The sequence below is a fragment of the Oncorhynchus masou genome, chromosome 10 (assembly GCF_036934945.1).
Source record: "Oncorhynchus masou masou isolate Uvic2021 chromosome 10, UVic_Omas_1.1, whole genome shotgun sequence".
NCBI lineage: Eukaryota > Metazoa > Chordata > Actinopteri > Salmoniformes > Salmonidae > Oncorhynchus > Oncorhynchus masou.
The window spans coordinates 46,279,335-46,298,677 of record NC_088221.1 but is presented as its reverse complement, the minus strand read 5'-3'; the positions used below and the strand labels follow the sequence as shown (position 1 = coordinate 46,298,677).

Genomic DNA, 19,343 nt, shown 5'->3' with positions numbered 1-19,343 from the left:
TGACATTTAAAAAAAATATATAAAAAAATGTTATGTTTCTCAGCCCTGACAGCAAGTTGAACAAAAGTTGTCAGGAAAAGGATAACCAAAGAATGGCCTTTGCTATAGAAATGGAAGACCTCCCCCGCCAAGTTTGAGGAGATCCAGGCCAGAGGAGTGTTCTTGCTACCAATTGTTAACCTGATTTTGACCTATAGGTGGTTTGGACAATAGGATAGTGTACCTCTGAAGTTACTGTGTGTACTAACTACTTAGTTACTGAGTGTGTGGGGGCTTTCTAGGTACTAGCTGGTGATCTGATAGAGGATGGAACCTTCAGTTTGTTGAGAACAGCAGACACAACAGGAACTGGACATAGATGTTACGATACGGGTATTCTACATATCCTCTTCATGCAGAGCAAGTGTCATTGGAAGTCTCTGCTCAAACCTGGAGTTTCAGCCATCATTAGCAGGTTCGAGCAATCTTCTTCTTGTGACAGACCTGTCATATGTCTGACTTTGAGAAAGACACACACCGGCTTGGGCCAAGACGCATGTCACGCAAGAAGCAAGAGAGCCATAGTGCAACTCATGACCGCTACAATAAATGTCTGAACGTCACTTTGTTTTATTCTTGATATGTCAAAGAATTTGTCTTAAATGTGTTGTATGACATGCCATGTTGTGCCAAGGAGTACACTGATGTGCTGTAACAGCAACCACAACAAACTTATCAACATTGAATGAAAATTGCCTTTATTGATTTAGGAAGTCAACGTACAAGGGGAAAAGAATTTTATAATATAGAAGAAAAAACAAAATGGTAAACAAGTTGCATAATAAGTGCTCTTCAGTTATCTTGTTATTGCTTCTCCTTTGCACCAAAAATACAATTTAAAGATGCAATATGCAGAAATCACTCTGGCATTTCCTGGTTGCTAAAATTCTAATAGTTCGCCTAATTTCAGTTTGTGAAAAACAAGCAAGTATAGTGTAGAGAAACATTGTACCATCTAACTGCTGTGAAATATATTTTCCATAACCAAAAATATTGTATTTTCAGGTGTATGAAACTGGTGTACAAAACAGATGTAAACAAAAAAAATGAAAGTATAGAAATAGTTCACATAGAACCGATCTACTGCTTCATAGACTTGCTTTCAATGAGAATGACAGATCTATAACTCAAATTTCATGTTACTTTGGCCAAAAGGTTTCATATTGAAGCATTAAAAACATTTCCTACAATTTTCTATTTACAGTTCTTTGGATATATTTCTACTGAATTTCATTTTTTTATACAGTACCTGTCAAAAGTTTGGACAAACCTACTCATTCATGGGTTTTTCTTTATTTTTACTATCTTCTACATTGTAGAACAATAGTGAAGACATCAAAACTATGAAAGAACACATATGGAATCATGTAGTAACCAGTAGGTTACAAAGAATATGAAAGGAGAAATAACAAACACAATGTCCAGGGTTTGTGAAAATATTGCTCTGTGTTGGATTTAACTGCAGCTCCAACATTCCAAAAAGGTCATGTTAAATTAGCTCCTCAATATTTACGAGTCTCTGTGAGATTTAAACTTTGCACAAACAAGACTACCTACATTGATAGCAGAGCAGAGCCGAGTAGAGTAGAGCGATGACTACTATGTGTGTTATTTTGTCTTGACTTGCCACTCTGACAGCAGGGCCTTGTTTTAACATGCCAATCAGATCAGGCAGAATTACCACTCCTCCTTCCTCCGCCTGGAAATGTCATGAGCAACCTGTTTTTCTGATTGTGAAACATGGTTTAAAACTCTCCTAATGTTCTAATGGCCCCTTCTGGTGCCATCTGCACCACAAAGGTGAAACTCACATTACGCCTCAGTACAAGAACAAGTAGCAAGTCACAATCATGATATATACAGTACCAGTCACATGTTTGGACACACCTACTCATTCAAGGGTTTTTCTTAATTTTGTATTATTTTCTACATTGTAGAATGACAGTGAAGACATCAAAACTATGAAATAACATATATGGAATCATACAGTAACCAAAAACGTGTTAAACAAATCAAAATATATTTGAACATTTTCAAAGTAGCAACCCTCTGCCTTGATGATAGCTTTGCACACTCTTGGCATTCTCTCAACCAGCTTCACCTGGAATTATTTGCCAACAGTCTTGAAGGAGTTCCCACATATGATGAGCGCTTGTTGGCTGCTTTTCCTACACTCTGCGGCCCAACTCATCCCGAACCCTCTCAATTGGGTTAGGGTTGGGTGATTGTGGAGGCCAGGTCATCTGATGCAGCACTCCATCACTCTCTTTCTTGGTAAAAACAGCCCTTACACAGCCTGGAGTGTAAGTGTGCCTTGAAGTCTAAATAAAACCAAACATTCTCCACCGGTCTAATGTCCATTGCTCATGTTTCTTTAGTAGTGGTTTCTTTGCAGCAATTCGGCCATAAAGGCCTGATTCACAGTCTCCTCTGAACAGTTGAACAGCATTTATTTGGGCTGCAATCTGAGGTGCAGTTAACTCTAAGGAACTTATCCTCTGCAGTAGAGGTAACTCTGGGTCTTCCTTTCCTGTAGCGGTCCTCATGAGAGCCAGTTTCATCATAGCGCTTGATGGTTTTTGCGACTGCACTTGATGAAACTTTCAAAGTTCTTGAAATGTTCCATATTGACTGACATTCATGTCTTAAAATAATGGACTGGTGTTTCTCTTTGCTTATTTGAGCTGTTCTTGCCATAATATGGACTTGGTCTTTTAACAAATAGGGCTATCTTTTGTATACCACCCCTGCTTTGTCACAACACAACTGATTGGCTCAAACGCATTAATAAGGAAAGAAATTAATAAGGCACACCTGTTAATTTTAATGCATTCCAGGTGACTACCTCATGAAGCTGGTTGAGAGAATGCCAATAGTGTGCAAACTGTCATCAAGGAAAAGGGTGGCTACTTTGAAGAATCTGAAATATATTTAGATTTGTTTAACACTTTTTTTTGGTTACTACATGATTCCATATATGTTATTTGAATAGTTTTGATGTCTTAACTATTATTCTACAATGTAAAAATAAAGAAAACCCTGGAATGACTTGGTGCGTCCAAACTTTTGACTGGTAGTATAAATAAAACAGAGCGAGGTATAAAAAATAAACTGTAAATCTGCACCTTCTACCTGAGTGATCCCAGAGGGTGTATATATTGTTGGTGAGTCTACACATATAGTGTCTGAATCCGTCCCTGATTTGGTGGGAAAGTATAAGGACCAGATTTAAACCCCTCTGCTCTAGCGCTCTCAAGCCAATATTTCTGGCTCATGTAGTCTGGGTGGAGGGTCTTTTGGGATGGGAAAGACCAGCCTCTTCCTGAGTGAGTATGCAGGCTGGGGCATCTGCTTCCTTGTGCCATGGTTATCACTCTTACTGCTGACATCATCGTTTACCTTGGTCAGGATGGACAGCAAGTCATACCCACTGGATGGAGAAAGAACAATGAGAGGAAATTCAATCTGATAATGATATACCAACCATACACTGACATCTGCATGTCACAGTCCAGTGTTTACTGATGTTTTCAAAGAGGATGTCAGAATGACACAATATAAAGAAACCAAGCACATCTGAGCACAAACCTGGGAGCCATGTTGATGAGGTTCTGGCACTAACCTGGGAACCATGTTGATGAGGTTCTGGCACTAACCTGGAAACTAAGTTGATGAGGTTCTGGAACTAACCTGGGAACCATGTTGATGAGGTTCTGGCACTAACCTGGGAGCCATGTTGATGAGGTTCTGGCACTAACCTGGGAGCCATGTTGATGAGGTTCTGGCACTAACCTGGGAACCATGTTGATGAGGTTCTGGAACCAACCTGGGAACCATGTTGATGAGGTTCTGGCACTAACCTGGGAACCATGTTGATGAGGTTCTGGCACTAACCTGGGAACCATGTTGATGAGGTTCTGGCACTAACCTGGGAACCATATTGATGAGGTTCTGGCACTAACCTGGGAACCATGTTGATGAGTTTCTGGAACTAACCTGGGAACCATGTTGATGAGGTTCTGGCACAATGACTGGATGAACCAAGTGCCCTTACTCATGTCTCTGAAAGAGGCAAAGTGAGGGACAGTGGCCATGCCCAGAAGGAAGTCGGCATCAGAGGGAAAGGAGTCTCTGGGTACCACTGCATCAGTGCAGATAGAGCTGGTGATAGTAGAGCCATCAGCGCCTGGGCAATCGGACTGAATGAACACGGGCTGTTGTTCCTTGATGCCCTGACAGGCCTGGATAAAGAACAGCTTGGGCTTCCCCCTCAGTGAGCTGCACTCCAGTCCAGAGAAGGGCTCTGTGAGCTCCCTGACTCTGACCTTCAGCCCGTCCACCCCATAAACACATCCCTCCAGCCCGTGGCTCAGAACGCAGCACACCAGGCAGTCCATCTGGCTGTGGTCACGGCTGCGGAGCTCCTCAACTCGAGACAGTAACTGCTCTCGGCTGCAGTCTGGCTCAATCTGCGTCTCAAAGCCCAGCCACTCAAACACACTCACCAAACTGCCTGAGACACAAACACATAGAGGTACATGGGGATTGTGATTTAGGCCTGGTCCTACAAAAGCAAACGACTTAAAAGTATTTCACTATTTCAAGAATAACATGTACAGTTGAAGTCGGACGGTTTACATACACCTTAGCCAATTTACATTTAAACTCAGTTTTTCACAATTCCTGACATTTAATCCTTGTAAAAATTCCCTGTGTTAGGTCAGTGAGGATCACTTTATTTTAAGAATGTGAAATGTCAGAATAATAGTAGAGAGAATTATTTATTTCAGCTTTTATTTATTTCATCACATTTCCAGTGGGTCAGAAGTTTACATACACTCAATAAGTATTGGGTAGCATTGCCTTTAAATTGTTTAACTTGGGTCAAACGTTTTGGGTAGCCTTCCACAAGCTTCCCACAATAAGTTGGGTGAATTTTGGCCCATTCCTCCTGACAGAGCTGGTGTAACTGAGTCAGGTTTGTAGGCCTCCTTTGCTCACACACGTTTTTTCAGTTCTGCCCACGCATTTTCGATGGGATTGAGGTCAGGGCTTTGTGATGGCCACTCCAATACCTTAACTTTGTTGTCCTTAAGCCATTTTGCCACAACTTTGGAAGTATGCTTGGGGTCAATGTCCATTTGGAAGACCCATTTACGACCAAGCTGTCTTGAGATGTTGCTTCAATATATCCACATTATTTTCCTTCCTCATAATGACGTCTATTTTGTGAAGTGCAACAGTCCCTCCTGCAACAAAGCAGTCCAACAACATGATGCTGCCACCCCCGTGCTTCACGGTTGGGATGGTGTTCTTTGGCTTGCAAGCCTCCCCATTTTTCCTCCAAACATAACGATGATCATTATGGCCAAACAGTTATATTTTTGTTTCATCAGACCAGAGGACATTTCTCCAAAAAGTACGATCTTTGTCCGCATCTGCAGTTGCAAACCGTAGTCTGGATTTTTTTATGGATGTTTTGGAGCAGTGGCTTCTTCCTTGCTGGGCGGCCTTTCAGGTTATGTCGATATAGGACTCGTTTTACTGTGGATATAAATACTTTTGTACCTGTTTCCTCCAGCATCTTCACAAGGTCCTTTGTTGTTTTTCTGGGGTTGATTTGCACTTTTCGTACCAAAGTACGTTCATCTCTAGGAGACAGAACGCGTCTCCTTCCTGAGCGGTATGACGGCTGCGTGGTCCCATGGTGTTTATATTTGCGTACTATTGTTTGTACAGATGAATGTGGTACCTTCAGGCATTTGGAAATGAACCAGACTTGTGGAGGTCTTCAATTTTTTTCTGAGGTCTTGGCTGATTTCTTTTGATTTTCCCATGATGTCAAACAAAGAGGCACTGAGTTTGAAGTTTGGCCTTGAAATACATCCACAGGTACACCTCCAATTGACTCAAATGATGTCAATTTGCCTATCAGAATCTTCTAAAGCCATGATGTCATTTTCTGGAATTTTCCAAGCTGTTTAAAGGCACAGTCAACTTAGTGTATGTAAACTTCTGACCCCCTGGAATTGTGATACAGTGAATTATATAAGTGAAATAATCTGTCCGTAAACAATTGTTGGAAAAATTACATGTGTTATGCAAAAAGTAGATGTCCTAACCAACTTGCCAAAACTATAATTTGTTTACAAGATATTTGTGGAGTGGTTGAAAAATGAGTTTTAAGCGTTCCGACTTCCTCTGTAACAAATATCTACTATAATATATCTACAAATATCTACTATAATATATCTACAAATATCTTACTTTCATCAACCTGTGTTCCCTCTCTATTGTTTAGGGGTTTTGGAGAATTTCTGAAGTTGTAGTTGTTAATTATCAGACAGTAACCTCTCTTTCTTCCTGTCATAGCATATTCTCTCACTTCCTACAGAAAGAAAACATGCATAAATAATTCATAAATCCAGTTAAGGACAGCATCATCCATAATCCCCAAAACTGCTACTGTACTTCAAATAATCTATACAATACCCAGTCAGTTTTCAGTAAAAGCATGGACTGACAAGACTTGGTCAATGCTCATTTAAAAAAAGGTTAGTATCAGAGAGACCTCTTTTGTGGTGTTTCCTGTCTGACGATTTGGAGGGTCAAAGTTCTTATTGTGTCCACGTGAGGGTATGGATGAAACATGGCGATTCTCTATGGGAGAGAAGACATGGATCAGGTAAGAATGAATCAATGATATGGCTAACATTTAACAGTGATGCCGATGAACCAACAGAGAGAGTAGGAGAGGGGACAGTCTACAGGCCCCTTTTGTATGCTGAACAAAAATATGAAACGCAAAAATGCAACAATTTAAACGATTTTACTGAGTTACAGTTCAGTTAAGTCAATTGAAATACATTTATTAGGCCCTAAACTATGGATTTCACATGATTGGGCAGAGGCACAGCCGGGTGCCAGACCCACCCAATCAGAATGCGTTTTCCCCCACAAAAGGGCTTCATTAAAGGCAGAAATACTCCTCCATTTCATCAGCTGTCCGGATGGCTGGTCTCAGATGATCCCGCAGGTGAAGAAGCCGGATGTGGAGGTCCTGGGCTGATGTGGTCTGCGATTGTGAGGCTGGTTGAACGTACTGCCAAATTCTCTAAGATGGCGTTAGAGGCGGCTTATGGTAGAGAAATGAACATTGAAATTCCCTGGCAACATCTCTGGTGGACATTCCTGCAGTCAGCATGCCAATTGCATGCTCCCTAAAAACTTGAGACATCTGTGGCAATGTGTTGTGTGACAAAACATCACACTTTTAGAGTGGCCTTTTATTGTCTCCAGCACAAGGTGCACCTGTACTTGCAGTTTAATCAGCTTATTGATATTCTGCACCTGTCAGGTGGATGGATTATTTTGGCAAAGGCTCACTAACAGGGATGTCAACAACTTTCTGTACAAAATTTGAGAGAAAAAAAAGCTTTTTGTGTCTTTGGAACATTTCTGGGATCTTTTATTTTAGCTCATGAAACCAACACTTTACATGTTGCGTTTATATATATTTTTTTCAGTATAGATTGGCATTCTAAATGATATGAACTGACCTTGGCTGAGAGCAGCATCGTTGTCCCCACTGGTACTTAGGAGACCCAGCCTATGTGAAAGTACTGCATCCGCTGTATCTGAGACCCTCCGAACATCTGGTGTGTGAGCAGACCAAGATGACACAACAAAGGTTTTGTGAGTTCTGTACTGTACTCCAATACAGAGAAAATGTGCTGAGCCACACCTTGTTCAGTGTGGGACTCACCCAGAGAGGTGTCAGCTGGATTCAGAGTGGACACCTGTGGAAGGAAGTAGAGGGAATAACTAGTGACTACACAGACATGAGGGATAGCCGTAGCCTCTGATGTAAAGACACCTGGTGTGTCCGGTAGGTCCAATGCAGCATAAATAAGTGTCTCAAAACCTGAACTGAACATTAGACACCAACCTCAGTTGAAGGCTGTGAACCTGAACATTAGTCACTGACCTCAGTTGAAGGTTGTGAACCTGAACATTAGTCACTGACCTCAGTTGAAAGCTGTGAACCTGAACATTAGTCACTGACCTCAGTTGAAGGCTGTGAACCTGAACATTAGTCACTGACCTCAGTTGAAGGCTGTGAACCTGAACATTAGACACTGACCTCAGCTGAAGGTTGTGAACCTGAACATTAGACACTGACCTCAGTTGAAGGCTGTGAACCTGAACATTAGACACTGACCTCAGCTGAAAGCTGTGAACCTGAACATTAGACACTGACCTCAGCTGAAGGTTGTGAACCTGAACATTAGACACTGACCTCAGTTGAAGGCTGTGAACCTGAACATTAGACACTGACCTCAGCTGAAAGCTGTGAACCTCATTAGTTGACCTCAGTTGAAGGCTGTGAACCTGAACATTAGACACTGACCTCAGTTGAAGGCTGTGAACCTGAACATTAGACACTGACCTCAGTTGAAGGCTGTGAACCTGAACATTAGACACTGACCTCAGTTGAAGGCTGTGAACCTGAACATTAGTCACTGACCTCAGTTGAAGGTTGTGAACACTGACCTGACCTCAGTTGAAGGCTGTGAACCTGAACATTAGACACTGACCTCAGTTGAAGGCTGTGAACCTGAACATTAGACACTGACCTCAGTTGAAGGCTGTGAACCTGAACATTAGACACTGACCTCAGTTGAAGGCTGTGAACCTGAACATTAGTCACTGACCTCAGTTGAAAGCTGTGAACCTGAACATTAGTCACTGACCTCAGTTGAAGGCTGTGAACCTGAACATTAGTCACTGACCTCAGTTGAAGGCTGTGAACCTGAACATTAGACACTGACCTCAGTTGAAGGCTGTGAACCTGAACATTAGACACTGACCTCAGCTGAAGGTGAACCTGAACATTAGTCACTGACCTCAGAAGGCTGTGAACCTGAACATTAGACACTGACCTCAGTTGAAAGCTGTGAACCTGAACATTAGTCACTGACCTCAGTTGAAGGCTGTGAACCTGAACATTAGACACTGACCTCAGTTGAAAGCTGTGAACCTGAACATTAGTCACTGACCTCAGTTGAAGGTTGTGAACCTGAACATTAGTCACTGACCTCAGTTGAAGGTTGTGAACCTGAACATTAGTCACTGACCTCAGCTGAAAGCTGTGAACCTGAACATTAGTCACTGACCTCAGTTGAAGGCTGTGAACCTGAACATTAGACACTGACCTCAGTTGAAAGCTGTGAACCTGAACATTAGTCACTGACCTCAGTTGAAGGTTGTGAACCTGAACATTAGTCACTGACCTCAGCTGAAAGCTGTGAACCTGAACATTAGACACTGACCTCAGTTGAAGGCTGTGAACCTGAACATTAGTCACTGACCTCAGCTGAAAGCTGTGAACCTGAACATTAGTCACTGACCTCAGTTGAAGGTTGTGAACCTGAACATTAGACACTGACCTCAGTTGAAGGCTGTGAACCTGAACATTAGTCACTGACCTCAGTTGAAGGTTGTGAACCTGAACATTAGTCACTGACCTCAGTTGAAGGTTGTGAACCTGAACATTAGACACTGACCTCAGTTGAAGGCTGTGAACCTGAACATTAGTCACTGACCTCAGTTGAAGGCTGTGAACCTGAACATTAGACACTGACCTCAGCTGAAAGCTGTGAACCTGAAGAGAAGTACGAAGAGGGAAAGAACATCGTGTCAGAATGTCCACGTTGTTCGACTGAGACACACAACAGGAAAATAAATGGACGCATGTTTTAGCAAATTAAATAAAAGGTTAAATGAAAAAGAAATAAAAGGTTTGATAACATATTGAAGAAGATGTGACGTCTACTGTAGTCATAGTTCCTACCTGATAGTCCACATGACACAGGTCTCATTGGAAGCATGGAGACAGCCTGATGGAAAAGAATAGTCATGACTTTCTGTGATGATAATCCAGACGGAAACTGAGAAAATGTCCATAAGGACTGGTGGATATCAAGATAATGTAAGAAATAATTCTATGTTACCTGGTTTTCTGGAGGAAGACATGCAGAAGAAGACCTTGGTCTTAACAATCCCACCCCTGTTTTTTGGGTTACTAGCCCTGTTTGAATATAGTATTGCATAACACATCTGAGTCATACTACGGTGTTAAATCATTGACAGGCAATGAATAGGTTTGTTCAGCCAGTCAGTAATTTACTAGGGAAATGCATCGGTTAGTCACCCACAGAAACTGAAAGTGAAACACTTGCCCTGTTTTGTTTTAAACTGGTTGATTCTTGTTCTCAACATGGGGCAGACACTTCCAAACATACTTTCAACAATGTTTAGATTTATGACGCTCAACATATCAATTTTCTCCATTTCCAGGAATACTTGCAAGGTAGTCTGAAAGAATAGAGCAAAATGTGTATTGTCAGTTGGTCCTTCAAGATGAAGCATTCCTTCTACTCATATTTCACTAAATAATATAAGTTACTAACCTATTCTGGACAACATGTGTTGAATTTCAGACTGTTCTGACGTACTCACCACGTTGCCCTCCAGTTTCCTACGAGGGAGTATGTCAGCCAATAGGAACTTAATCTCTCTCAACTCGTCTTCAGTGGTGTTCTCTGATAGGTCATACAGCAGTTTTCTGCAGATGGTGGATTACAATGACTCATACACTTTTCAGAAAACATCCTATTACACTACAGTATTCTGTATGTGGGGAAACAGTAACACAACAACATGAGTGTTTACATTTGTGTTATAAATGGCAACTTCTACTTATCGCTATTGATTTGTGGGTAAAGCTGTTGTATGCAATTCAGATGTGGTAAATGAGTCCAATACAGTGGTGTAAAGTACTTAAGTAAAAAATACTTTAAAGTACTACTTAAGTCGTTTTGGGCGGGGAATCTGTACTTTACTATTTATATTTTTTGCCAACTTTTAATTTTACTTCATTTACATTCCTAAAAAAAATAATGTACATTTTACTCCATACATTTTCCCTGACACCCAAAAGTACTCGTTACAATTTGAATGTTTAGCAGGACATGAAAATGGTCCAATTCGCGTACTTAGCAAGAGAACGTCCCTGGTCATCCTTACTGCCTCTGATCGGGCAAACTCACTAAACACAAATGCTTCGTTTTCAAATTATGTTTGAGTGTCCCTCTGGCTGTCAAAAATAAATCAACAATAAGGAAACTGTGCCATCTGGTTTGCTTAATATAAGGAATTTGATGTATAGCATTTACTTTTACTCAAGTATGACAATTGAGTACTTTTTCTACTACTGTACTTAAGTACATTTAAAACCAGATACTTTTAGACTTTTACTCAAGTAGTATTTCACTGGATTACTTTCACTTTTCACTTATTTAAGGTATCTTTACTTCTACTCAAGTGTGACAATTAAGTATTTTTTCTACCTCTGGCCTGTATATTCACCTATAAGGAGAGATGAGGCTACTGGTTGTTGGAAGCTGGTTGTTGAGGCCAAGCTCTCGCATCAAGCTGTGGCGCTGGATGGTACATAATAAATCGGCCAGCAAGTAAGGCTGATCGGGGGTTAACAGTTCTTGGTCCGTCAGAAGAGAGAAGAGTTGACTTGCTGTGGGCACTGAGCTACAGTCTTTCTCAAGCAGATCTTTGCAAAGAAATGCAAGTGCTTGTACTTCTTCACTGCTCAGGGCTTGTTCCACCTGCAATAGCAGCCTTTGGAAATCCATCTCCTGTCGCAAAACCAATATAATGAAAACAAACATGATCACTATGTTTGATATTTATACTATAAATACATATTGTTAATTTTACAATCTCAGCACATGGTAATAATATGTTGTCAGTTGAAAATATCTTTCAAGTGTGTAGTAAATATAGGCCAATGGATAGACCTCTTGAATAGTCTAGCAACTTTCAATCAGGGGGCTGGAGACCCAAACCAGGGTGCTGGGGACCCCTAGGTACCTCACTTTCAACCAGGGGCTGGAGACCCAAACCAGGGTGCTGGGGACCCCTAGGTACCTCACTTTCAACCAGGGGCTGGAGACCCAAAGCAGGGTGCTGGGGACCCCTAGGTACCTCACTTTCAACCAGGGGCTGGAGACCCAAAGCAGGGTGCTGGGGACCCCTAGGTACCTCACTTTCAACCAGGGGGCTGGAGACCCGAACCAGGGTGCTGGGGACCCTTAGGTACCTCACTTTCAACCAGGGGGCTGGGGACCCCGAGGTACCTCACTTTCAACCAGGGGGCTGGAGACCCAAACCAGGGTGCTGGGGACCCTTAGGTACCTCACTTTCAACCAGGGGTCTGGAGACCCAAAGCAGGGTGCTGGGGACCCCGAGGTACCTCACTTTCAACCAGGGGGCTGGAGACCCAAAGCAGGGTGCTGGGGACCCCGAGGTACCTCACTTTCAACCAGGGGCTGGAGACCCAAAGCAGGGTGCTGGGGACCCCGAGGTACCTCACTTTCAACCAGGGGCTGGAGACCCAAAGCAGGGTGCTGGGGACCCCTAGGTACCTCACTTTCAACCAGGGGCTGGAGACCCAAAGCAGGGTGCTGGGGACCCCTAGGTACCTCACTTTCAACCAGGGGGCTGGAGACCCGAACCAGGGTGCTGGGGACCCCGAGGTACCTCACTTTCAACCAGGGGGCTGGAGACCCAAAGCAGGGTGCTGGGGACCCCTAGGTACCTCACTTTCAACCAGGGGCTGGAGACCCAAAGCAGGGTGCTGGGGACCCCTAGGTACCTCACTTTCAACCAGGGGGCTGGAGACCCGAACCAGGGTGCTGGGGACCCTTAGGTATCTCACTTTCAACCAGGGGGCTGGGGACCCCAAGGTACCTCACTTTCAACCAGGGGGCTGGAGACCCAAACCAGGGTGCTGGGGACCCTTAGGTACCTCACTTTCAACCAGGGGTCTGGAGACCCAAAGCAGGGTGCTGGGGACCCCGAGGTACCTCACTTTCAACCAGGGGGCTGGAGACCCAAAGCAGGGTGCTGGGGACCCCGAGGTACCCACTTTCAACCAGGGGCTGGAGACCCAAAGCAGGGTGCTGGGGACCCCGAGGTACCTCACTTTCAACCAGGGGGCTGGAGACCCAAAGCAGGGTGCTGGGGACCCCTAGGTACCTCACTTTCAACCAGGGGCTGGAGACCCAAAGCAGGGTGCTGGGGACCCATAGGTACCTCACTTTCAACCAGGGGGCTGGAGACCCGAACCAGGGTGCTGGGGACCCCGAGGTACCTCACTTTCAACCAGGGGGCTGGAGACCCAAACCAGGGTGCTGGGGACCCTTAGGTACCTCACTTTCAACCAGGGGGCTGGAGACCCAAAGCAGGGTGCTGGGGACCCCGAGGTACCTCACTTTCAACCAGGGGGCTGGAGACCCAAAGCAGGGTGCTGGGGACCCCGAGGTACCTCACTTTCAACCAGGGGGCTGGGGACCCCGAGGTACCTCACTTTCAACCAGGGGGCTGGAGACCCAAAGCAGGGTGCTGGGGACCCCGAGGTACCTCACTTTCAACCAGGGGGCTGGAGACCCGAACCAGGGTGCTGGGGACCCCGGGTACCTCACTTTCAACCAGGGGGCTGGAGACCCAAACCAGGGTGCTGGGGACCCTTAGGTACCTCACTTTCAACCAGGGGGCTGGAGACCCAAAGCAGGGTGCTGGGGACCCCGAGGTACCTCACTTTCAACCAGGGGGCTGGAGACCCAAAGCAGGGTGCTGGGGACCCCGAGGTACCTCACTTTCAACCAGGGGGCTGGAGACCCAAAGCAGGGTGCTGGGGACCCCTAGGTACCTCACTTTCAACCAGGGGGCTGGAGACCCAAAGCAGGGTGCTGGGGACCCCGAGGTACCTCACTTTCAACCAGGGGGCTGGGGACCCCGAGGTACCTCACTTTCAACCAGGGGGCTGGAGACCCAAACCAGGGTGCTGGGGACCCTTAGGTACCTCACTTTCAACCAGGGGGCTGGAGACCCAAAGCAGGGTGCTGGGGACCCCGAGGTACCTCACTTTCAACCAGGGGCTGGAGACCCGAACCAGGGTGCTGGGGACCCCGAGGTACCTCACTTTCAACCAGGGGGCTGGAGACCCAAAGCAGGGTGCTGGGGACCCCTAGGTACCTCACTTTCAACCAGGGGCTGGAGACCCAAAGCAGGGTGCTGGGGACCCCTAGGTACCTCACTTTCAACCAGGGGGCTGGAGACCCGAACCAGGGTGCTGGGGACCCTTAGGTACCTCACTTTCAACCAGGGGGCTGGGGACCCCAAGGTACCTCACTTTCAACCAGGGGGCTGGAGACCCAAACCAGGGTGCTGGGGACCCTTAGGTACCTCACTTTCAACCAGGGGTCTGGAGACCCAAAGCAGGGTGCTGGGGACCCCGAGGTACCTCACTTTCAACCAGGGGCTGGAGACCCAAAGCAGGGTGCTGGGGACCCCGAGGTACCTCACTTTCAACCAGGGGGCTGGAGACCCAAAGCAGGGTGCTGGGGACCCCGAGGTACCTCACTTTCAACCAGGGGGCTGGAGACCCAAAGCAGGGTGCTGGGGACCCCTAGGTACCTCACTTTCAACCAGGGGCTGGAGACCCAAAGCAGGGTGCTGGGGACCCCTAGGTACCTCACTTTCAACCAGGGGGCTGGAGACCCGAACCAGGGTGCTGGGGACCCCGAGGTACCTCACTTTCAACCAGGGGGCTGGAGACCCAAACCAGGGTGCTGGGGACCCTTAGGTACCTCACTTTCAACCAGGGGGCTGGAGACCCAAAGCAGGGTGCTGGGGACCCCGAGGTACCTCACTTTCAACCAGGGGCTGGAGACCCAAAGCAGGGTGCTGGTGACCCCGAGGTACCTCACTTTCAACCAGGGGGCTGGGGACCCCGAGGTACCTCACTTTCAACCAGGGGGCTGGAGACCCAAACCAGGGTGCTGGGGACCCTTAGGTACCTCACTTTCAACCAGGGGGCTGGAGACCCAAAGCAGGGTGCTGGGGACCACGAGGTACCTCACTTTCAACCAGGGGGCTGGAGACCCAAAGCAGGGTGCTGGGGACCCCTAGGTACCTCACTTTCAACCAGGGGGCTGGAGACCCAAAGCAGGGTGCTAGGGACCCTTAGGTACCTCACTTTCAACCAGGGGGCTGGAGACCCAAAGCAGGGTGCTGGGGACCACGAGGTACCTCACTTTCAACCAGGGGGCTGGAGACCCAAAGCAGGGTGCTAGGGACCCCGAGGTACCTCACTTTCAACCAGGGGGCTGGGGACCCAAACCAGGGTGCTGGGGACCCCGAGGTACCTCACTTTCAACCAGGGGGCTGGAGACCCCGAGGTACCTCACTTTCAACCAGGGGGCTGGGGACCTCTAGGTACCTCACTTTCAACCAGGGTGCTGGGGACCCCTAGGTACCTTACTTTCAACCAGGGGCTGGAGACCCAAAGCAGGGTGCTGGGGACCCCTAGGTACCTCACTTTCAACCAGGGGCTGGAGACCCAAAGCAGGGTGCTGGGGACCCCTAGGTACCTCACTTTCAACCAGGGGCTGGAGACCCAAAGCAGGGTGCTGGGGACCCCTAGGTACCTCACTTTCAACCAGGGGGCTGGAGACCCGAACCAGGGTGCTGGGGACCCTTAGGTACCTCACTTTCAACCAGGGGGCTGGGGACCCCGAGGTACCTCACTTTCAACCAGGGGGCTGGAGACCCAAAGCAGGGTGCTGGGGACCCCGAGGTACCTCACTTTCAACCAGGGGGCTGGAGACCCAAAGCAGGGTGCTGGGGACCCCGAGGTACCTCACTTTCAACCAGGGGGCTGGAGACCCAAAGCAGGGTGCTGGGGACCCCTAGGTACCTCACTTTCAACCAGGGGGCTGGAGACCCAAAGCAGGGTGCTGGGGACCCCGAGGTACCTCACTTTCAACCAGGGGGCTGGGGACCCCGAGGTACCTCACTTTCAACCAGGGGCTGGAGACCCAAACCAGGGTGCTGGGGACCCTTAGGTACCTCACTTTCAACCAGGGGGCTGGAGACCCAAAGCAGGGTGCTGGGGACCCCGAGGTACCTCACTTTCAACCAGGGGCTGGAGACCCAAAGCAGGGTGCTGGGGACCCCTAGGTACCTCACTTTCAACCAGGGGCTGGAGACCCAAAGCAGGGTGCTGGGGACCCCGAGGTACCTCACTTTCAACCAGGGGGCTGGGGACCCAAACCAGGGTGCTGGGGACCCCGAGGTACCTCACTTTCAACCAGGGGGCTGGAGACCCCGAGGTACCTCACTTTCAACCAGGGGGCTGGGGACCTCTAGGTACCTCACTTTCAACCAGGGGCTGGGGACCCCTAGGTACCTCACTTTCAACCAGGGGGCTGGAGACCCAAAGCAGGGTGCTGGGGACCCCTAGGTACCTCACTTTCAACCAGGGGGCTGGAGACCCCGAGGTACCTCACTTTCAACCAGGGGGCTGGGGACCTCTAGGTACCTCACTTTCAACCAGGGTGCTGGGGACCCCTAGGTACCTCACTTTCAACCAGGGGGCTGGAGACCCCGAGGTACCTCACTTTCAACCAGGGGGCTGGAGACCCCGAGGTACCTCACTTTCAACCAGGGGGCTGGGGACCTCTAGGTACCTCACTTTCAACCAGGGTGCTGGGGACCCCTAGGTACCTCACTTTCAACCAGGGGGCTGGAGACCCAAAGCAGGGTGCTGGGGACCCCTAGGTACCTCACTTTCAACCAGGGGGCTGGAGACCCAAAGCAGGGTGCTGGGGACCCCGAGGTACCTCACTTTCAACCAGGGGGCTGGGGACCCCGAGGTACCTCACTTTCAACCAGGGGGCTGGAGACCCAAACCAGGGTGCTGGGGACCCTTAGGTACCTCACTTTCAACCAGGGGGCTGGAGACCCAAAGCAGGGTGCTGGGGACCCCGAGGTACCTCACTTTCAACCAGGGGGCTGGAGACCCAAAGCAGGGTGCTGGGGACCCCTAGGTACCTCACTTTCAACCAGGGGGCTGGAGACCCAAAGCAGGGTGCTGGGGACCCCGAGGTACCTCACTTTCAACCAAGGGGCTGGGGACCCAAACCAGGGTGCTGGGGACCCCGAGGTACCTCACTTTCAACCAGGGGGCTGGAGACCCCGAGGTACCTCACTTTCAACCAGGGGGCTGGGGACCTCTAGGTACCTCACTTTCAACCAGGGGGCTGGGGACCCCTAGGTACCTCACTTTCAACCAGGGGGCTGGAGACCCAAAGCAGGGTGCTGGGGACCCCTAGGTACCTCACTTTCAACCAGGGGGCTGGAGACCCCGAGGTACCTCACTTTCAACCAGGGGGCTGGGGACCTCTAGGTACCTCACTTTCAACCAGGGTGCTGGGGACCCCTAGGTACCTCACTTTCAACCAGGGGGCTGGAGACCCCGAGGTACCTCACTTTCAACCAGGGGGCTGGAGACCCCGAGGTACCTCACTTTCAACCAGGGTGCTGGGGACCCCTAGGTACCTCACTTTCAACCAGGGGGCTGGAGACCCAAAGCAGGGTGCTGGGGACCCCTAGGTACCTCACTTTCAACCAGGGGGCTGGAGACCCAAAGCAGGGTGCTGGAGACCCCGAGGTACCTCACTTTCAACCAGGGGGCTGGGGACCCCGAGGTACCTCACTTTCAACCAGGGGGCTGGGTATGGGGGCAAAAATCACCTCACTCTATAGAAGAGCAGGTGCTTAAGACATTTTGTCAAAGATTAGGCTCACATAATTAAATATAATTGTAGTATATATATATATATATTACAATTATATTTAATTATGTGAGCCTAATATTTGACAAAATGTCTTAAGCACCTGCTCTTCTATAGAGTGAGGTGATTTTTGCCCCCATACCCAGCCCCCTGGTTTAAATATATATATTTAAATATCCATATGTCTAATTGTAAGGCTAAACTATGTATGAGAATCCATGACAAGTATAAATTAATTCACCCATGGCTGTCCAATAAAAATGTGTTCACTGTACAGATAGACTATATAGTGTAGAATACCATTTTTACTGTTAATTCGAACAAATGTTCCACCCCCTCCCCCCAAAAATAAGGAAAAGTGGCCTACCATTAGGTAACCTGTGCGCTCGATGTTTTAAATGTGCGTCAGATATCTCACATCCACATAGGCCTGCCTATGCGTTTAGAGGGGTAACAAAGTAGGCTACAGGAATATCAATGTTTTTCAACGATCCGGTATTCTTCACGATGACAACCACAAGCAATTTTAGTTGATCAACAACTTGAAGTCCTTCGGAATGTCAGGTACTGTAGGCTACAAAGTGACCAGAACACAAGTACAGTACTTTCGCTTTCCTTACGCACATTTCCAAATCGAAAGGTACATTTCTTGAAAAAAATGTGTGCGCTTGCTATCTTGCCTGTTTCAAACTCATCAGACACACCCTTGTCCACTTACCCTCCGCCTTATGCTTTGAGGGAATCCCAGCGGCAATATTTTGTCGGTCCAAATGATTAGCTAAACAAGGGAAGTGTGCAACGTAAGACCCTCAGTCCTAGTTTTAATGGCGTTTGCGAGTGTCAAATTATGTTCATTTCGTGACCTGAAACGCAGCCAAAAACCTCAAAGTCAACATACAAGTGTAAGTAAAAAGGAATGTAAATAAGTTACAAATTGTGCTACTAATGCACAAACACGTATCGTAAAAGTCATTTGTTTTTGTTTGGTCAGTTTTTAAATAATTAATTTGGATAATTAATTTGCTAGCTATCATACAGCAGACGTATATTAATAAGTATATATTTCATGTAAGTAGACATGCAATCATAATTGAGTGTAGCGCATATAAAGCACCCACGGTGGCTGAAAACACTAGTGATCGGCTCGCATATCAGAAGAGCGGAATCTATTTATACAAATATTTAAAACATTAAGATATGAATAATCAAAATATTTAAATTAATAGAATTAACTAATTCAAAGAACGAAAAAAAAATGTATAGGCCTAAATGCTCAAGCGCAAACACCTTCGTTCTGACTGTCTGCTCAGACTAACAGTCTCACCTGCTGTTCCGAACATTGTCAACCAATGAACCAAAGATGCGTGAGGGATGGCCGAGCCAACTCACTCACAGTCACACACTTAGCAGCCGACGAGGGAGAGGAAAGATAGCTTTCCAGTGAGTCGGAAGCACAGTAGCATTTGGATGCATTTTAATAATGTAGACAATGTTAGAGCACAGTGTAGAATCTCCCAAAATAAAATCTCATATAAAGCAGATTCTATGCACAACCTACACCGGCATATGCGAACTGTGCACCCAACT

At 47.1% G+C, this 19,343-nt stretch overlaps 1 protein-coding gene across 3 annotated transcripts; it reads right to left on the bottom strand.

The window, feature by feature from the left end:
* Positions 1 to 720: 720 nt before the first annotated feature.
* Positions 721 to 18,563, bottom strand: LOC135547684 (caspase-8-like). 3 transcript variants are annotated; one of them, XM_064976914.1, is made up of 13 exons: positions 18,475 to 18,563; positions 11,470 to 11,753; positions 10,561 to 10,666; positions 10,281 to 10,416; positions 10,053 to 10,129; positions 9,893 to 9,938; positions 8,261 to 8,280; positions 7,805 to 7,838; positions 7,599 to 7,694; positions 6,611 to 6,699; positions 6,307 to 6,427; positions 4,036 to 4,552; positions 721 to 3,469 (listed from the first exon to the last, which is right to left on the bottom strand). In XM_064976914.1, the coding sequence occupies exons 2-13, from the start codon at positions 11,748 to 11,750 to the stop codon at positions 3,292 to 3,294; spliced, it is 1,701 nt and encodes a 566-aa protein (XP_064832986.1). In that variant the 5' UTR covers positions 11,751 to 11,753; positions 18,475 to 18,563; the 3' UTR covers positions 721 to 3,291. The 3 variants fall into 3 exon arrangements, with proteins under 3 accessions (XP_064832986.1, XP_064832985.1, XP_064832984.1); XM_064976913.1 differs by lacking the exons at positions 8,261 to 8,280; positions 18,475 to 18,563 and adding exons at positions 9,177 to 9,196; positions 18,124 to 18,212; XM_064976912.1 differs by lacking the exon at positions 18,475 to 18,563 and adding an exon at positions 18,124 to 18,212.
* Between the last annotated feature and the right edge of the window lie 780 nt (positions 18,564 to 19,343).

Coding starts and splice junctions, on each gene's coding strand:
- LOC135547684 (XM_064976913.1), bottom strand. Junction 7,695..7,804: donor TCCAGCTGACACCTCTCTGG/GTGAGTCCCACA, acceptor CTCACACACCAG/ATGTTCGGAGGGTCTCAGAT. Junction 4,553..6,306: donor GGGAACACAGGTTGATGAAA/GTAAGATATTTG, acceptor TTTGTGTCTCAG/GCAGTTTGGTGAGTGTGTTT.